The sequence below is a fragment of the Budorcas taxicolor genome, chromosome 2 (assembly GCF_023091745.1).
Source record: "Budorcas taxicolor isolate Tak-1 chromosome 2, Takin1.1, whole genome shotgun sequence".
Taxonomy (NCBI): Eukaryota; Metazoa; Chordata; class Mammalia; order Artiodactyla; family Bovidae; genus Budorcas; species Budorcas taxicolor.
The window spans coordinates 72,296,099-72,315,399 of NC_068911.1; the positions used below are offsets into that span (position 1 = coordinate 72,296,099).

At 43.1% G+C, this 19,301-nt stretch overlaps 1 protein-coding gene across 1 annotated transcript in view; it reads left to right on the plus strand.

The window, feature by feature from the left end:
• STK39 (serine/threonine kinase 39) overlaps positions 1 to 19,301 on the plus strand; it is a 315,633-nt gene that overhangs the window by 100,671 nt on the left and 195,661 nt on the right. Inside the window, exons 6-7 of the mRNA XM_052663494.1 lie at positions 17,841 to 17,950; positions 18,207 to 18,308. Of these exons, the coding sequence (XP_052519454.1) occupies positions 17,841 to 17,950; positions 18,207 to 18,308 (212 nt within the window). The remainder of the gene's footprint in view (positions 1 to 17,840; positions 17,951 to 18,206; positions 18,309 to 19,301) is intronic.

Below are 19,301 nucleotides of genomic sequence, written 5' to 3' on the forward strand. Positions count from 1 at the left end.
TCATGCGAAGAGTTGACTCATTGGAAAAGACCCTGATGCTGGGAGGGATTGAGGGCAGGAGGAGAAGGGGACGACAGAGGATGAGATGGCTGGATGGCATCACTGACTCAATGGACATGAGTTTGAGTGAACTCTGGGAGTTGGTGATGGACAGGGAGGCCTGGCGTGCTGCGATTCATGGGGTTGCAAAGAGTCGGACACGATTGAGAGACTGAACTGAACTGAAGATCACAGTGGGAGAAGGAAATGGCAACCCACTCCAGTGTTCTTGCTTGGAGAATCCCAGGGACGGGGGAGCCTGGTGGGTTGCTGCCTATGGGGTTGCACAGAGTTAGACACGACTGAAGCGACTTAGTAGCAGCAGCAAGATCACAGGGAGGCGGCTGGGAAGGCAAGGCTTAAAGCAGCCTGTCACCTCCTGCTTTAACGTTTTGCTCTCCCACTTTTTTTCTTCTTTCCATCAACTTCCTCCGTGTAACCAGAGAGAAGAATCTACAGTGCCGATATGACCACTTGATTTCCTGGCATAAAGTCTAAACTGTTGCTGAGAGTATAAAGCCGCAGCTCCCTAATGTGGCATATGAAGGCCCTGCCTGATTTTCCAGTCTTTTCTGCCAGTGCTTTCTCTTCTTTGCAATCCCCCTTCTTTACCTGGCTCACTTCTTCTCCTTCCCAACTCAATCTGGGGCATTCTTTTCTTGAGAAAGCTCTTCCCAGCCTTTCTTCTACCACCGACATCCTTGCTGCATTAAGCATCTTACCTTCGTAGTTTGAATGTGTTCTTAATACACTCCAGCTAGATTTCCTGTTATGGGATAGTGAAGTAGAGTTTCTGCGTCCCCTTTTGCCCTACAGACGATATCCTTAGCAGCGGTAGAAATACCATGGTGCTCATCTCAATAATACCCAACAGTGCCTGGCACGTGGCAGATGTTGATGAACTTTTGGCCAATGTGATCTGAGCTGTCTCGGCTGGCTTTGCACACATAAGCACTGCTCAGTGATGGGTTGCACATGTGAGTCACAGCTGAAAGTTCAAACAAGCAAGAATATATCAGCTCGACAGAGAGGAAGGTGAAGATATTTGAAATATTTAGGCATGTATCCTGTATATAATGCCTATTTTTGAAGGCTGAGATAGTTTGCTAGCAAGCATTTTTCAGCTCTGATTTTAGACGAGCTTTGCCTTAGCCAGCTAGCAATGAAATGAGTAATTAAATCAAGAAAGAGTAGAGCTGTAACATGGATTGAGAGACATGGGGCACATTAAGGAAACAGAGTACAGGGCAAATGAAAATCTTTCAGGGGGTATGAATTGTTTCACAGGGAACCAAAATACGTTTTGAGTTTCAGGAAGTTGATAATTATGTGCATTATGGTTTAGCAAATTATGCCAAAACTCTCATTTATTCATTTTTTTGGGGGGGTTAAGTAAATAAAGGCGACAAATTCATGTGACTTCCTGAATTTCATGATCTTGACAGATGGTACCATTTGGTGAACTCTCTCGTGTGAGCCATGTATACAGTGAGTTCTTGGAACTTAGTTTTCCTTTCCGTCTATATACCCTCCGGGAGAAGTACTTGGGGAGACTTTCAGCAGCATGGCATCCTTTAACAGCTGCTAGCAGTTGTTTGAGCAACAATCTGAGGAAATCTTACTGGGTGAACACAGTGGGGGAGAACCACTTTGCTCTGTGCTCCTGCTGGAATTTTTCCTCAGCTGTGCGCGTTCCGCTGCAGGGGGACCGAGCTGGGGTTGAACTTCAGGAGAGACCTTTCTCACTCCCTCCCTCTCTCTTCATCCCTTCCTTTCTTCCTGCTAAAGGCCTGCACTGTCCTGATTAAATTGTTATATGTTACTGCAGGCTCACTAAGGTCTAGAAAAGAAATAGTTTTTGAAAAGTTTTAAACTTTTTAATTGAAGTGTAGTTGATTTACATTGCTGTGTTAGCTTCAGATAACAGCAGAGTGACTCAGTTATATATATTTTATATATTTCAGATTCTTTTCCTTAGGTTATTACATGGTATTGAGTATAGTTCCCTGTGTTATACACTAGGTCCTTGTTGGTTATCCGTTTTATATATAGTAATGATGGTGATGTGCTGTGCTTAGTTGTGTCCGACTCTTTGCAACCCCATGGACTGTGCCCGCCAGACTCCTTTGTCCATGGGAATTCTCCAGGCAAGAATACTAGAGTGGGTTGCCATGCCCTCCTCCAGGGCATCTTCCCACCCCAGGGTATGAACCCAGGTCTCACACATTGCAGGCAGATTCTTTACATCTGAGCCACCAGGGATGCCCAATATAGTAATATATGTATGTTAGTTCTAAACTCCTACGTTATTTCCTTCTCCCTTTCCCCTTTGGTAACCATAAGTTTGTTTTCTGTCTGTGGGCCTATTTCTTTTCATTTGTAACAATTTTTTTTTTTCCTTTTAGATTCCACATATCATATGATATTTGTCTTTTTCTGTCTGACTTATTTCACTCAGTGTAATAATCAGTTAATGAATGGGCTTCCTCAATGGCCCAACAGATAAAGAATCTTACAGGAGACATAGGAGACGAGGGTTCGATCTCCGAGTCAGAAAAACCCCCTGGAGGAGGAAATGGCAGCGCACTCCAGGATTCTTGCCTGAGAAAGATCCCATGGACAAAGGAACCTGGTGGGCTGCTGTCCAAAGGGTAACAAAGAACTGGACACGACTGAGCGACTAAGCACAGTGACTGTGGGTGTGACCATGTAGTAAGTTTAAATTTAAAGCGTACTGAGCGATAGAGGTCATTGTTATGTTCCTTGTATTTTAGTCACTCCTCAGTGTTGAGAGTTTTAAATGTGAAGTTTTCTTTATCACAGATTTAAAAATCTGCAGATTCTTTGAAGATTTCATTATCCTCCACTAATCTGTCTTGAAACTTTGTGAAAATGATGTGAATTGTTGCTTTAAATACTTCAGGCAAATGGAATTGTACTATTTTAATCATCTCCCATAGGGACCATCTCTTTTAAGAGTATACAGATGGGTCTTTCAGGTTTATTAGAAGCTTCTGATAGTAGAGCTAGTTGAGTGGAGATTTGTATGAAAAAGGCCGCCTGGAGGTATATGAATATTGCATTGGAAATTTAGACTCATTAATATTTGATCTAAGTTGCCTGTGCCTGTCTTTACAGGTATGTCCAGCCAGGAGCCTCAGTGACTTCAGAGTTTGCCTTTGACTTGAGGAATGATGATTCCTGTATAATACACTTACCTAGGGTGTTCCTCTGCTCTGCTGTCAGCTCAGCTGAGTTGGTCTTACAGATGAGGGGACTGAGGACTACTGAGTGATTGTGGCCTTTTTTGAGGTCATTCTGAAGGTTGTAAAAGCTCATTACTCTTCAGACCTCCCCAGAATTCACTTTTTATCCTCGGGTCACTATCCTCGCCATTAGGCTACCCACCCCCTCCCCTGTTTGCCTCTTAACTCTATGCTTTTTGACAGTTCTGCTGTCCTGGGGCCGATTTTTTCAGCTGTAAAATAAGGAGGTTTGACAAGATGTTCTCTGAGGACCTGTCTTGCATCAGAGTGTTTGAGTGTCCCTTCATTAACCTCACTTACTAAAGGCACCCTCAGTCCTGTTTGAAAGCATTCAAATCAGAGGGTGGTCTTGGGTGTGGAGCAGAGAGAAAGCCAAGCATGTGCCCTGTGACTTCTTTCACCAGAGCATCTTTCAACAATATCCCTCCCTCCCCGATTGGGGAGCCAGGGAGGAATGGTTTTTGTGACTTGGGGTTTATTGGTGGTTTTCCTTTGCTCGCTGTGATGATCCTAGTTGATAGAAAGCTGATCCTAGTGAGCTCTTGGTCATGTCTGTCTTTGGACTTCAGAAAGCTGGCTCATGCCTCCTGCAGCACAGCTGGTCTGGGATTACTGCTGCTTCCTCCTGCTGTTGCCTCACCAGTGTGGCCTCTGGCTCCACTTCTCCCCAGAAGTTCACCTGCTTTGGGGAAGGAACAGTGGCTCTGACACGGATGGGCCGATTATCAGTGGTTTGCCATCATCTTAAACTAGTATTCTCCCTTCGTGCTGGGGCTGATTGGCCGTATTGGTCGGCCACACTGTGCGCCAAATGGGGATCGACATCAGCCACCACTTAATCTTCTGGGGTTTTGTCTCCTCTAAGTGTGCGTTGTTTTGATTGTGAGAATGGTTGAGGAACTGGGGAGGGTTGGAGCTTGTGTAGCCTCTGAATTCTCTGTTGAATTTTTAAAATCATTTGTCTGTGTCATTGTGGATTCATTTTGAGTCCATCTGCAAAGCAGAAACACGTGCTGAGAACTTTTCCTTTATACGTAGACAGACAGCACACGTGAGGGAGCCTGTTGTTGGCAGTTTTGAGAGTCTGCCTGCATGAAACATCAGGGAAGTGTTTCCCCATGAAACACCTATCACGGGACGGTTTGCTTCTTGGTGGTTCTTTTTTTTTGAAAGGTGAAACTCTAGCTTTAGGGAGTAAAATGATATCTTCTGATTTCTCATTTTGCTGTCAGAAAAGTCTGTGAAATTGTCACCCTCTGATGTTTCAAAGACAGTCAGGACCGCCTCTCCCCATTAATGGGAAACATGGAGTTGCCCAAAGCAGCTGCAGGTGGCTGTCTAGGGCCCAGGCTCTGGAAATGTGGCAGGGCCTGTCTTCTGATCATGAATGCCTTGGACACCATGCCACGTGTGGGTGGGGGCTGCATCCTATCGAACCAGCCTAGGCCACTGAGTACCGTTTGCTTATAAGAAGGAATAGATAGAATTGAAAACCAGGAGTCTGATTCCGGGAAAGGAGTGTGGGTGGAAAGCAAGTTTTTCAGAAAACTCTTTGGTTCTATCAGGTTTTTCTTGGGGTCTGTCCCTTCTGAGCAGCACAGGTGGTGTGTGAATAATTGATTACTAATAGTAGATAAGGTGCTGACATATTTATTATTGCCTTGCCTGAAAGATGAGCAGATCCAGTGTTATCAGCTCGATGATATAAAGGCCGTCACCCTCACACAATTGCATATCAGAGGTTTCATGAGTGGTAGAGGGAGGAATAGTGTTACAGAAGTCTGTGCTGAGGCTGACGCTTACTCACAGCCCTTCTCCTCTGGGCCTTGGCACTTCCAGTGAGCAGCTGTTAACAGACGTATTGCTAATAAGCATTGTGATGATAAGTTATGTAAATATATTATAGATTTTGTACAAACCTGAGTATTCCCACAAAGCTGTGCCACGCGTGTGAATTTGTCTTGCATGACACATTAGAGTCACTGGGTCAGATAGTTCTGTGTAGGACGTGATTGTCATTTTCAGTGTTGACCTTGGACTCGCCTGTCATAAAATACATGATTGTGTGCTCAGCTTTTTCCATGCCACTCTCTTTCTCCCTCTGTGGTTCTCTTCACCTCAGAGATGAGGGAGGGACACCCTGGAGCTGGCTGTACTTGGCGAGCTTCTAGTCAGACTGAACCATGCTGCATCAAATCAGCTGGGGCTCTTCCTACAGTGCAGATTCTGATCCACTAGGCCAGGGGTGGGACCCAAGATTATGTATCTTCCGGTGGCTTCCAGATGGTGGTGATGTTTCTGGTCTGTGGACACCAACTTAAAAAAAAAAAAAAATTTAAATAGTGTCTGTTTATTAGCTGGCTTGAAAAAATTTTTTAAATTGGAAGATAGGTACCTTATAATATTGTGTTCCACAGCAGTGTCAATCAGCCCTAAGTATACGCACGTATGATCCTTCCCTCATTCCTTCCCTCTTGAGCCTCCCTCTCACCCCGCTCCCCACCCCACCCCTTTAGGTCTTCACACAGCACCTGGTTGAGCTCCCTGTGTGATACAGCAACTTCCCACTAGCTATCTGTTTTACATGTGGTCATGTATATGTTTCAATGCTACCCTCTCAATTCATCCTACCCTCTCCTTCCACTGCTGTGTTTGGACCCCTCTTTGAATAGCAACAATCTAGGCAAGAATTTTGAAGATTTGTCTCACTTCTATTTTCCTAGAAGTGTATTGTTCCATTTCTGGAACATTTATGTAAGCATAGCCCCAAACAGAAACTATTGGCAAAAAGTGAATTAGGCACTTCTTGCAGTATGTTTTTCTCCCCTTGAGACGCCTGTGCATTTATTTGTTTTGATTTGTGCCTCTGGCATTAAAAGCCATGCTTAAAGCTGGAACTGTTTAAAACTCCAAAACTGCACTGTGTGCTAAATTGTTTTCTTGCTGATTTTTTACCGAGTCCGTTTGGGGATTTCATCGATTTTGGGCTCTGATGCAATGATTAACCCTTAGCAGCCAGGAAGTTTAAATAAACATGGCTGGGCTGGAGAAAGACATGGGATTCTAAGAATTAAGTAGCCTTTGGGTACAAATACCAGAGTACTGTCCAGGGATGGAGCAATATGGACATCTAACAATCTATGTAACAGTAGTCAGTTTCAGGGTTGGTGCAGAAGCCCATGGGTAGCACAGAGGTCATGGGCTCTTTCCTACTCTTTGTTCTGCACATCCTTGTGTGACAAGGAAAGGAGCCTTTGTAGGGTGGTCCTGTATTCAGGCAGAAAAATTTCCCACAAGGGTCTATACCATATTCCCCTTGGATCCCATGGGCCAGGACTAGGGCAGACCCTCAGACCAGTCACCAGACGCTGTGATTAACTTAGCCCTTGTACGATTGATCAGGATGCTGGTAGAGAACAGGGTGTGGATGTTGGGTAGGCAGCCAACAGTGTATGCTGCCAAGGACTCATAATCTGAAGAAACTACGACATGCGTTCTGTGCCCCTCATTGTATAGCTTGTGCAGCTGTTGCTCAGAGAAGTTAAATGGATGAGCAGGGAGTATAAATGGGATCACACACAGGCCCGTTTGATTCCAACGTTCCTTGTCAAGGTAGAAAGGTGGCTCCTCCCTACGCACAGTGGCCCCCGCCCTGGTTCCTCTCCTCTTCCCTATAGTTTCAGGGCCCTTGGTGGGGCCTCACTGGGAATCATCAGGACCCCATGGTGGGCCTCTGAACAGGGGCCAGGTATTCCTCACCAAGTGTGTCACTATTTGGCCTCTGACTTAGTTATGCTGATACTCCTGGTCCGATGAAACACCACTGTTGGAGAGAAAACTTTGCCTTTGAGCAAAGTGGCATTATTTCAAGAAGGAAACCAGCCCAGTGAATGTTGGCGGCCACTGTGAATGTAGGTCTTGCCACATCCTGCCTTGGCCCCCTGGGTCCTGGGGCTGTGCTTCTTGCCCTGGATTTTCCAAGTGCTAACCCGGAGGTGCAGCATCCCCTGGAGGACTTGAGGCATCCTCTCTGCCCGTCTGAGTCCATGCTGACCCGCACTTTCTCTTGCCTGGTTTCAGGGATTCCCAGCAGGCAGGAGGCGATGCTTCCCTTGGCGCCCCCTCCCCTTCCCCGCTGTTTCCACACAGACTCGGCTCTTAGTGCCTGGGGGTCTGATGACGCTCTGAAGATGGCAAACCTCCAGGAGAGTGAAAAATTGTTCCTATTTAATTTACAAGCAGAAATAAAGCAAGCAGAAAAACTGGTAGAAAAGGCTGGGCTTAATTATACATTAAAAAAAATAAAATTGAGAAACAGTAATTTGGGCAGTTAAAAATGTGAAAAGTGCAGTGCTCAAGAATGTGATAATGGGGTAAGTGTCGCAGTCAGAAGGGAACAATACTGGAAAACTGTTGGTTTCCACATACAGGACGAATTATGTCTGAGGATTTTGCCTTGTTTTACTTCAGATGCCTTGTGGGGAGAGAGTTTAGTTAGGGTTGTGATCAGAGCAGTGCTTCAGAAAGACAGTTGGATCTGCAGTTGGAGGAGGCATGCCTCTGATTCTGTAATTGCTAAAGCCTTCACTTACTCTGATCTATGTTTTTACTCTCTCACCAAGAAAATCAGAGGGTGGAAAGGGCACCTTGGAATTACTAGCAAAGAGAGGATGATGCCTTTAACATAGTTTTTCTATTCATGTTGTTTAGATCACGTAATACTCACTGTATTTAATGTCATATTTTCCCATGTTAGCTCTCACTAGAAGAGAGGTATTGTGTTTAAATCAAGGCTCTGTAAAATTAAAGCTACAGCCACTCCAGTTGGACGTTATTGTGCTTACCCGACGCTTCCTGAACGTAGATGGGGAACGCACCATTGACACACATTTTCCTATTGGGTTGGCCAAAGCATTCATTTTTTTTCCATGAGAAGGCTCTAGTGGTGCTCTGTCGTTAACTTCATGTGAAATAATTTTGTTAGCTTGTATTGTGACTGCTGTTATATCAGTGTGTATTAAAAAACAAAAACTTAACAAAATTGAACTTTTGTGTAGCCATTTTAACATTGAAGGTGAAAGAAAAATAGCAACATTTCCAGCATATAATGCTTTATTATTTCAAGAGAGGTTAAAAATGAAGCTGAAATGAAAGCAAACAAGATTTGTGCAGTGATGGCTAAGGTACTGTGACTGATCAGATAATGTCAAAAGTGGTTTGCAAAAGTTTTATGTTGGAGATTTCTTGCTAGATGATGCTTCACTGTTGGGTTGACCAGTTGAAGCTGATAGTGATCAAGTCAAGATGTTAATTTTCTGGGAAAAAAAAATCAACATTATATCATATGGGAGATAGCCAACATACTCAAAATATCCAAATGAAGTGTTGAAAATCATTTGCACCAGCTTGGTTATGTTCATCCTTTTGTTTGGGTTCCACATAAGCTAAGTGAAAAAACGTTCTTGACCGTATTTCAGCATGTGATTCTCTACTTAAATGTGAAGAAAATGTTCCATTTTTTTAAACGAATTGTGACAGCAGTGAGAAGTGGATACTGTGCAGGAAGTAATGAGGAGCGGAAGATGATGGGGTAAGTGAAATGAGCCACCACCAACCACCCCAAAGGCCAGTCTTCATCCAGAGAATGTGATGTTGCGTATATGGTGGGATTGAAAGAGGGTCCCCTATTTTGAACTCCTTCTGGAACATCAAACGAGATTAATTCCAGCAAGTACTGCTCCCAATTAGGTCAACTGAAAGCAACACTTGATGAAAAACATTCAGCGTTAGTCAGCAGACAATACATAATCTTCCATCAGGATAATGCAAGACTACATGTTTCTTTGATGACTAGGCAAAAACTTACAGCTTGGCTGGGAAGTTCTGATTCATCCACCGTATTCACCAGACATTGCACCTTCAGATTTCCATTTAGTTTGGTCTTTACAAAATTCTCTTAATGGAGAAAAAATTCAATTCCCTGGAAGACTGTAAAAGATATCTGAAACAGTTCTTTGCTCAAAATAATAAAAAGCTGTGGGAAGATGAGATGATGAAGTTGCCTGGAAAATGGCAGAAGATAGTGTAACAAAACGATGAGTTCATTGTTCAATAAAGTTTTTGGTGACAATGAAAAATGTCTTATTTTTACTTTAAAATCAAAGGAACTTTTGGCCAACCCAATAAAAAAACAATATACAAAACTAAACACGTTGTTTAAAACAAAACAACTGTCCATACAATTCCTAACAATTAATAAAATATTTCTTAATTCTATATTATACTCATTACTATATTTTGCATAATTTAAATCGTAATGTGGTTCTTTGTATGTTCTTTATTCACCAATGTTGGCGGTATTTCATTTTAAGGAAACCTGTGGGACTCATGAAGACTGGAGGCTGGCAGCCCTGGAAATGTCCCTGGATGTTTAAAAGTACATTTCAGTTTCAGGAGTAAAGTTTTGAGTCTGTCATGAGAAAAATAAAGATAAAACCAGAATCAAACCAAATTATCATGGGATTGTTTTTGATATAAATATGACATTCAGGATTAACCAGAAAGCCTCACACTAGTTTTTCTGTGTTGGGGAATCACAACTAGGTTTTTACACAGGGATGAGCTCAGAAGCTGTTCAGTATTAACCCCGTTATTCCTCTTTTATATTTTCTTTTTGGTACTGAAGAATATACTGAATTTCCCCACAAAGGAGCCTGGGGCTGTGTGGCTGAATCTCCTCTGTGGAGGACTGTGCATTTTGTTCAGACCTTCAGTAACTTGCTACGTGGTCATTGGCAAGTCATTCCATGTTTTTTATTTTTTCCTTTTTTTCAGTTCCAGTACTCATTAAATTATCACATTTTCTTAAGAATTTGTCTCATCCCGTCCTTTTACAGTATCTCCACTCAAATATAGACCCTGTTGATTTTATTCTTGGGCAGTGCCTCTGGTCTTCCCTGTGTCCAGTCTTTCTCCTTTCCTGAACATCCCTGCAGGATTACTTTTCCCCAGTTCTCCTCTTGACTGGAGAGAAAGCAACAGGAGTCTAGGGTGGTAACTGGATCAAGTACAGTTTCCCGTACCTAGAGCTCAGACTGTGTGGTTGGGCTCTTTGATAAGCTCAATGCCTCTTGGCTTTTCCAGACCCCGAGGAAAGAGAGGTTCCAGGGCCCTGCTAGCTACTGTGACTCTTGCTGCCTCAAACCCCCAGCCAGCCACTTGGAGATCTGCAGGGATCAGTATCTGTTGCAACTCATTTTGAATACATTTTAGAAAGCTCTGAGCTATCAAATGTTGATTCCATTGCTCTCTAGCCAAGTGTGGAGTGGAATTAGCCTTTTTTTTTTTTTCTTTTTTTAATGCCCAACTCAGGTTCTCTTTCGCAGATGTTAGTAGGTATGATAAATGTTAGGGGTAGGTTCGAGGGGGGCTTCTCACCCATAATATCACTCCCAGGTTTTAAGGAAATGAAGTTTCAGACCAAATTTTGCCATTCGTTAGCAAGCAAGAACCCTGAAGAGTCGCAGTTTGTTTGTAAGATCAAGGAGATTCCTGTTCTCTGGCTTCCTGGGTGAAAAAAAAATTTGCCTGAAGCAGACATGCCAGCATTCTAGATGCAGTGTCCTTGTACACTTGTACTTGGCATCTAGAATCTAACTAGACAGGATACTGGTTAGGGATTTAGCTTACACTTGGGCCAGGTTGGATGCTTTCTTTCTGTTCATGTGAGACGGAGAGTATATCTAAAATATTTTAGCCACTCTCTGTGTGCTCACTACTCTGACTTTCACCAGTGAAAACCTGTTTCTAACATGCATCATGCCTGTCAACAGGTGACTGTTTTCCCCAGCGATAGCCCCTTTTGGGCATTCACCTGACCCCTACTCATCTATACTTAGATATGGACAACAAAAATAATTCTAACAGCTGCCTCTGGCATCCTGAGTCAAGTGCTGCCAGACCCTGGGCTCAGGATGCCAGTTGACCACCTGGGTTGCAGTACCACAAATATAGCATCGCATGGTGTATACTGAAGTATTTTGGGTAAATTTTAAACATAACACAATCAGCGGATTAGGTTTTTTTTAAAAAAATCTATCTATTTACGGCTGCGCTGGCTCTTTGGTGTGGGTGGGCTTTTCCGCAGTTGTGAGCAGCAAGGGCCACTCTCTCGCTGCGTGCTCAGGCTGCTGGTGGTGCGGCTTTGTGTTGTGGAGCACGGGCTCTAGGGCGCGCTTGCTTCACTAGTTGCGGCTCTTGGGCTCTCGGGCGCAGGCTCAGTCATTGTGGCTCACGGGTTCAGTTGCTCTTAGTCATCTGGGAGCTTGCTGAATCAGGTATCGAACCTGTGTCTCTCGCATTGGCAGGTGGATTCTTTACCACTGAGCCACCAGGGAAGTCCCTGGCAGATAAGTCTTGCAGGCTAAATCAGGCAGATAGAATTGCTTTATTTTACTTTTCCATCATTTTTTTTTTTAAGATACTGAATTTGTGGTTAGTAACAGCAAAAACAAGAGATTTTATTAATACATCAAGATTGTGATGTTTTGTTTTTTTCTGGGAAAATGGGGGCATCTGCAACACCAGGGCCCTTTTCCTCTGTGACAACTTTCTTCTCCAGCTGAATAGTCAAGACTTGATTTAGAAGACGCTGACAATGGGCTCCTGGGAAGGGCCCTGGACTTCCTAATGCCCTCCTCCACTGAGATGGCTATCAAGTGCCTTTCATCATTGAGATCATGCTGTTGGTTTTCAGGACCCTCTCCCCTCCTGTTCCTGCCTGGGTTCCTGTGGGTGTTTGGGTTTTTGAGCCTTGCAGCTGTCAGACAGTTTTTCTTCTTGGCTCAACACTTGGACTTTGCTCATTGCTGCTTTGTCTGGAATGTCATTTCCTTTTGGGCTCATCTGTCCAGATCTCAAACCCATCTCTAAGGCTGGGTCCAAGGCCTACTTTAAGATGGAGATCTGCACGACTGTACGATCCTTCCTCCTCCGCTTTTACCCAGACAGCAGAGCACAGCGTTTGATTCTACACATTGTTCTGTTTTGTGCCTTCTCCCTCCCTGATGGTAATATTCCTAAGGTCAGGAAGCTTAGCCTTCCTTTTTTTTTTCCCCTTTGCCTGACTGGCTTGTGGGATCCTAGTTCCCCAAACGGGGTCCAGGGGTCGAACCCGTGTGCACTCTGCAGTGGAAGTGTGGGTCTTAACCACTGGACAGCCAGAGAAGTTCCAGCATCACCTTCTTATATTTTATACCTACCACTGTAAAATCATTAATCTTATCCCCTCAGCCCAGTTAAAAGGCAGAGAACAGTAGCTTATTGATCTACCTAAAAGACGCTTACTCCTTGGAAGGAAAGTTATGACCAACCTAGATAGCATATTAAAAAGCAGAGATGTTACTTTGCCAACAAAGGTCCATCTAGTCAAGGCTATGGTTTTTCCAGTGGTCATGTATGGATGTGAGAGTTGGACTGTGAAGCAAGCTGAGCGCCAAAGAATTGATGCTTTTGAACTTTGATGTTGGAGAAGACGCTTGAGAGTCCCTTGGACTGCAAGGAGATCCAACCAGTCCATTCCGAAGGAGATCATTGGAAGGACTGATGCTAAAGCTGAAACTCCAATACTTTGGCCACCTCATGTGAAGAGTTGACTCATTGGAAAAGACCCTGATACTGGGAGGGATTGGGAGCAGCAGGAGAAGGGGACAACAGAGGATGAGATGGCTGGATGGCATCACCGACTCGATGGACATGAGTTTGAGTGAACTTCGGGAGTTGGTGATGGACAGGGAGGCCTGGCGTGCTGTGATTCATGGGGTCGCAAAGAGTTGGACACGACTGAGCAACTGAACTGAACAATTATTTTACAGTATTTTTATCCATGGTAAAAAGAAATAGGGGAGTGTTATAAATGTGAAAATAATGTAAAAACAAGCATTACCAAGGAGCCTGAAAACAGAGATCCAGAAAGATTAAGTGCCTTGCTGGAGTCACACAGTTGGGGAATAGCTTAGTGTTTGGTCTAACCACTTATCTACCCTGTACCTGGTCCCTTAGAGCTGTGCTGTTTCCTGACAGCTCTGCCACTTTCTAGATCAGGTAGCCGCACCCCAGCACCCTGCAGATCCTCCCCAGGGCTCAGCAGTGTTCACATATCAAAACACGACAATTCCCAAAGTCACTGAAGTTGTATGTCACCAACTAGGTAAAGGTGATGAATCCATGTTGAAATAACCACACCTAAACAGAGCAGCGGTGGAAAAGCCCCGTGGCAGCAAGAGCTAGGATGCTGAAGATGGTTCTGTCATTAATGAGGACCAGCAGAGAGAGCGTCCTCTGCTGATGGTCCTGCCCTTAGTGGAGGGAACATTGTGTCCAGATGGTGATGCAGAGGCAAAGGCATCATCCAAGCGCAAAGGCTGCACTGCTGAGCGTGAGGACGGTGGTGGGTTCAGGCAATTAAAAGTAGGTAGTTTAGGAGGGCTGGGCTCAAGGCCGACTTCCCAGGTGGCACCAGTGGTCAAGAACCCGCCTGCCAGTGCAGGTAGCCTTAAGAGACTTGGGTTTGATCTCTGGCTCGAGAAGACCCTTTGGAGGAGGGTACAGCAGCCCACTCCAGTATTCTTGCCTGGAGAATCTCATGGACAGGGGAGCCTGGTGGGCTCTGGTCATGGGGTCGCACAGCGTGGGACGTGACTGAAGTGACTTAGCAAGTACGCACAGGCTCAAGGGCGTAATTTGGGAGTAGTGATAGATAGATAGAGGTGGGAGAGGAAAGGACAGTCAGAGTTAACATGTTGTGCTGAGGGATTCTAACTTGATTCTGGGAGAGCAGGGAGCCTTTAAGACTTTTAAGGAGCCTTCAGTTCTGTGGCATAGGAGGGCCTGATTGCTGGAGGCTAGATCTGGGGAAAGCAGGCCACTGGTGAATTAGAAGGTAGCCACAGGAATCTTGGCTTAAACCAACGCAAGAGCAGTGGGGAAGGAGAGAAATGGATGGATTCAAAAGACGTGAGAGCCTTTTGTTACCAGGATGACAGCATTCTTTCTGGTTTGAGACGCAGTGTTTCCTGGAGGCTGGTGAACTTTACGTGTAGCCTTTGATTCCACGTTGCCAGAGAAATGTTCGTGGTTTCTGACCCACGTGTATCTGGCTCCACTCCCTTGAGCTGTTTAGCGGTCTCTCTGAGCAGTCAAGGGCGCTCTTCACTGTTAGTGCCCCATCCCCTCCTTCCACTTGTCTCATATGAGCTGTCTACACGGAGTATACCTGCCTTCCTGTTTACACAAGCACGCTGTATACTTCAGTCCAGAAGTTCTCTTTCTCAGTACATATAAATCTTTTTCTATATACATTGACCGTACTTAGGAGCGAATTGTACCTTTATTTTGTAGTCATAAGGTGAGCAGATGTTAGGATTGGTGTTTTCTGCTTGTGGAATTCTTCTGAGCTTTTAAGACGTTTAATGATCTGTTTATAACTTAAAAGGGAGTGTTCTAAGTGGAGGCTGTGAGTACATATGTGAATCAGAAAAATACTTTGAAGAGGTATTGTCAGTAATGAATTACAACTGTACATCTCTCTCAGCTATTTTTGGAGCTTTAAAAAGGTCTAATCAGATGATATTTTTAAGGAATTAAAAAATTAACGTTAAGAATGGATTTTTATCTAGATTATATCTTTTAGGAAGATATGTTTATTTGGGTGTAGAGTTGCTTCAGCTCCATGGAAAAGAACTTATTTTTCCTTAAGGCACCTTGTACCTATATTCTTAATTATTTACAGATGGTATGTATTTATTTAATATTATCATATTTTAAAATTAGTTTAATAAAACTGGAATGTTGGGTTCACTTTTAAACTTCTTTTCAGAAAATACAGGTGAAGTTGAAGTTTATATTTTGGAAAGCCTTATCTCGTATTGTCTCTTCCTCTAGCCAATATGGAAGATGCTTACAAAGGAATAACTCCATCTACCTCTTCTGTAAGAGAATGAACGTTACCTCCTGCTACTTGCAAGAGATTGGTTCAATGGTTTTAGAGGTTTCTTTTCACAGAGTTTGATTTTTTTTCTGACTGTAATGTAAGAGTTAAAATAGAGTTTGGCGCATGTGTGCAAATTAAACTATATGACATTTTCAGAATATACTTTTGCTCACTATTAACATGAAATTAGCAGTTGGAATAAAGACTCCCTTTGTCAATTTTTGTCCTTTTACTTGAAGTTGTAATCCTCTTGGGAGTGGAATACATTTAAATGTAAATAAAATGAAACAGTCAGCAGATTTCAACTCAGAGAACTGGTTCCAGTGTTATTGCGTAACTCAGTAATGTCGGTCTAACACAAATGCCAACATTTGACCTTGGTTTGTTCTTGATGCTGTTCTTCGGTGATTGCCGTCATCCTGGCAGTCACTAGGGGGCCCAGCTATGGAGAGTTATGTGAGAGCAGTTTGAAGGGGCTCACACTGTGTAATCTGGTACAGTGTTTTGCAGTATTGACCCCCCCATTTTTATTACTATTTGTTGTTGTTCAGTCATTAAGACTTGTCAGACTCTTTGTGACCCCCATGAACTACAGCACGCCGGGCTTCCCTGTCCTTCTCTTTTTCTTGGGGTTTGCTCAAATTCGAGTCCATTGAGTGGGTACCCTTATTACTATTTACCTGTCCTTGAATTGGCTCTTACTGATAGGTCCGTACTAGCTCTAGATAGTTGATCCTTTAACTTATTAACTAATTTTAACCATTAGTAAAAATCTAAGCACAGATTCATGAATTAATAATCATTGGGGTTCCATCTTTATGAGCTTCTCAGATGCTGCAGTGGTAAAGAATCCACCTGCCAATTCAGGAGAGGCAAGAGATGTGGGTACTGCTGATTTTAAGATCAAGTCCATGTTAGCATCATGACCTAGAAAAAGCTTCAGTTCAGTTCAGGTCAGTCGCTCAGTCGTGGCCGACTCTTTGTGACCCCGTGAATTGCAGCACGCCAGGCCTCCCTATCACCAACTCCCAGAGTTCACCCAAACTCATGTGCATCGAGTCGGTAATGCCATCGAGCCATCTCATCCTCTGTCATCCCCTTCTGCTGCTGCCCCCAATCCCTCTCAGCATCAGAGTCTTTTCTAGCAGCAAATCACTTAAGTTTTCTCCACTTTGAAAATACAATATGTGTAGGAACAATATGGGCTTCCCTGGCGGCTCAGATGGTAAAGAATCTACCTGCAATGTGGGAGACCCAGGTTTGATCCCTGGATCAGGAAGATTCCCTGGAGAAGGAAATGGCAATTGACTCCAGTATTCTTGCCTGGGAAATCCCATGGACAGAGGAGCCAGGCAGGCTACAGTCAATGGGATCACAAAGAGTTGGACACAGCTGAGCAACTAAGCACAGTACAACATTCCCTCTCTACTTTTACATATAAAACCGTTTTTGTATAAATGCAGACACATATACAATATGCTTAATTAATTTATCGCCTCACGAGAAGATCTTCCAGTATATGATATCAAGAAGAGTATTATTTCATTCTACAGACCTTTCTATCTATACCTATGAAAATTACCCAGAAAGCACACATTGGAAAGAAAACAATCTTTGCTGACTGGGCTTTTCGTTTGTGTTGATTGCTGCTGCTAAGTCGCTTCAGTCGTGTCCGACTCTGTGCGGCCCCAGAGATGGCAGCCCACCAGGCAACCCCGTCCCTGGGACTCCACAGGCAAGAACACTGGAGTGGGTTGCCATTTCCTTCTCCAATGCATAAAAGTGAAAAGTGAAAGAGAAGTCGCTCAGTCCTGTCCGACTCCTAGCGACCCCATGGAGTGCAGCCTACCAGGCTCCTCCGTCCATGGGATTTTCCAGGCAAAAGTACTGCAGTGTTGCCATTGCCTCATGTAGACAAACCTGGGTGTGTTGGCTTTATGTATCCGGGTTTGTGGATTTGCCGTTATGTTTTTGGCTAGAATGTTACAGAGCACTGTTCAAGCAAGGGCCTGGGAATGTGAAAGCTGGATATTATTCATCCTTTATTTCAAAAAATAAATCCGTTCCCCGAACATTGATGTTGTATAATTAAAGAGGCTGGAAAATAATCATAATAAAAGAAAAACATAAAAAGACACACGGCTAGTTTTACTGTCTTCAGTGTTATAAACGATTTTCTAAAATGAATCATAGCTAAAAGCTAAGATCCTTTTTCCAAAAGCTAAGATCCTTTATAGTTAATTTAGGGCTTTGGGAAGGTGTTTATATTTTTACTGCAAACTTTTATGTTTGGTTAAGACTTGTGATGCCTTTTTGGTAGAAAATATAAGTTGATATGTTGAGCTTTTGGACTGGGCTTGCTGACCTGTGATGAGGGCATACTCTGAAGTGTAGGGGGCGGCAAGTGGCAGGAGTGCCCTGGTGTATGGCTGAGACAACTCCATCATCACTGTGAGGCCTGCCAAGAATAGAGATGTTCATAAACTCAAAATTTGTAAGCTATAATGTCTTACATAAAATAAGGATGATATTTTTTTCCCTTTCAGATTTTGGGGTAAGTGCTTTCTTAGCGACAGGGGGTGATGTTACCCGGAATAAAGTAAGAAAAACATTCGTTGGCACCCCATGTTGGATGGCTCCTGAAGTCATGGAACAGGTAAAAAAATAATAATGTTTTGATTGACACAGTATAGTTGTGCATATCATTAATACACTAACATTTCATTCAAATCAGTCGTTTTACTAGAATGCATCATGTAAGGTTTAATTCCTGATTGCTGAGCCTCAGCAAAGTAATATCAAAGTTGGGCACACAAAGCGGTGGGCTTCTGACATAATACGGAGCCCCCTGCCCCCATCATGTGTAACATGCCTGCCATATAATTGTGTTTTTTTCCTGCTTCCTTTCTTAGGTGAGAGGCTATGACTTCAAGGCTGACATGTGGAGTTTTGGAATAACTGCCATCGAACTAGCCACAGGAGCAGCGCCTTATCACAAGTATCCTCCTATGAAAGTAATTACTCTTGGAAATAACATGTCGGGTTTGAAGGGTGATTTAACAGAATCCATTCGCTAATTCTCTTTAACATAGTCATTCTTTCTGAGGCCCAAGGAGAATTAATGGAGGGGTGCAGCTGAGTTAAATGTTGTCTGATGTTCTCAGTGGACAGAATGGAATAAAAGCAGCCTGGTCCCCAGCCTTGAAGCCTGCTTTACATTCATAGCACAGAGGAGTGTGGTCAGATTGGCCGATGGAGGTTGATAGCTGTGACAAATGCTGGCCATTACTCTCTTTATGGTAGAATACCCCTGACTCCCCAAGAAAAACCTAAAAATAGATTATAGTGATATCATCTTTACAGATGGATTTCCAGATTTTCAGGCTTTTTTTGCCTTTCCATGATCCATAACATTTCCCTCTGGTTCTCATAGTGTCCTGTTGGTAATTCATCTGAAGTATGGGAGCCCAGTGTTTTTAGGAACGACATACATTTGGATACTATTTTTAGATTTTTTTGTTATTCTTTTAACTGGGCCACAGCATCATTTCTGTTAGTTTTGAGGCAGTGGTATCAGGACTGTTTTATCCAACTGGATTTTGTTTTGAGGCTGAAATAGCTTGAGTGGAAATTATGAAGGTATTTTACAGAGAATATGGTGTATGTTTCAACTTTTTTCTAGGATTTTATTGGAAAAGCTTAGGATTAAAAAAACAAAACAGGATTAAAAAAGTTAAATAATCTTACTGATTAAAAAGTTAATAACATTCTTGTTGTAGATAATGTTGAAGTACAAATAAATAAAGAAAACAGTCATCCATAATCTCATCAAGCACAGATGACCCCTATTAAAATTGTAGCATAGTTCATTACACTGTTTTCTCTATATTTAATATACATATTTTTAATATAGACAGGATTCAGGGATTGCATGTACACACCTGATTTTGTTAGCTGAAAATTTAAAATTGAGGTGTAAACAATGGAAATGACGTTTCAGGGAAAAA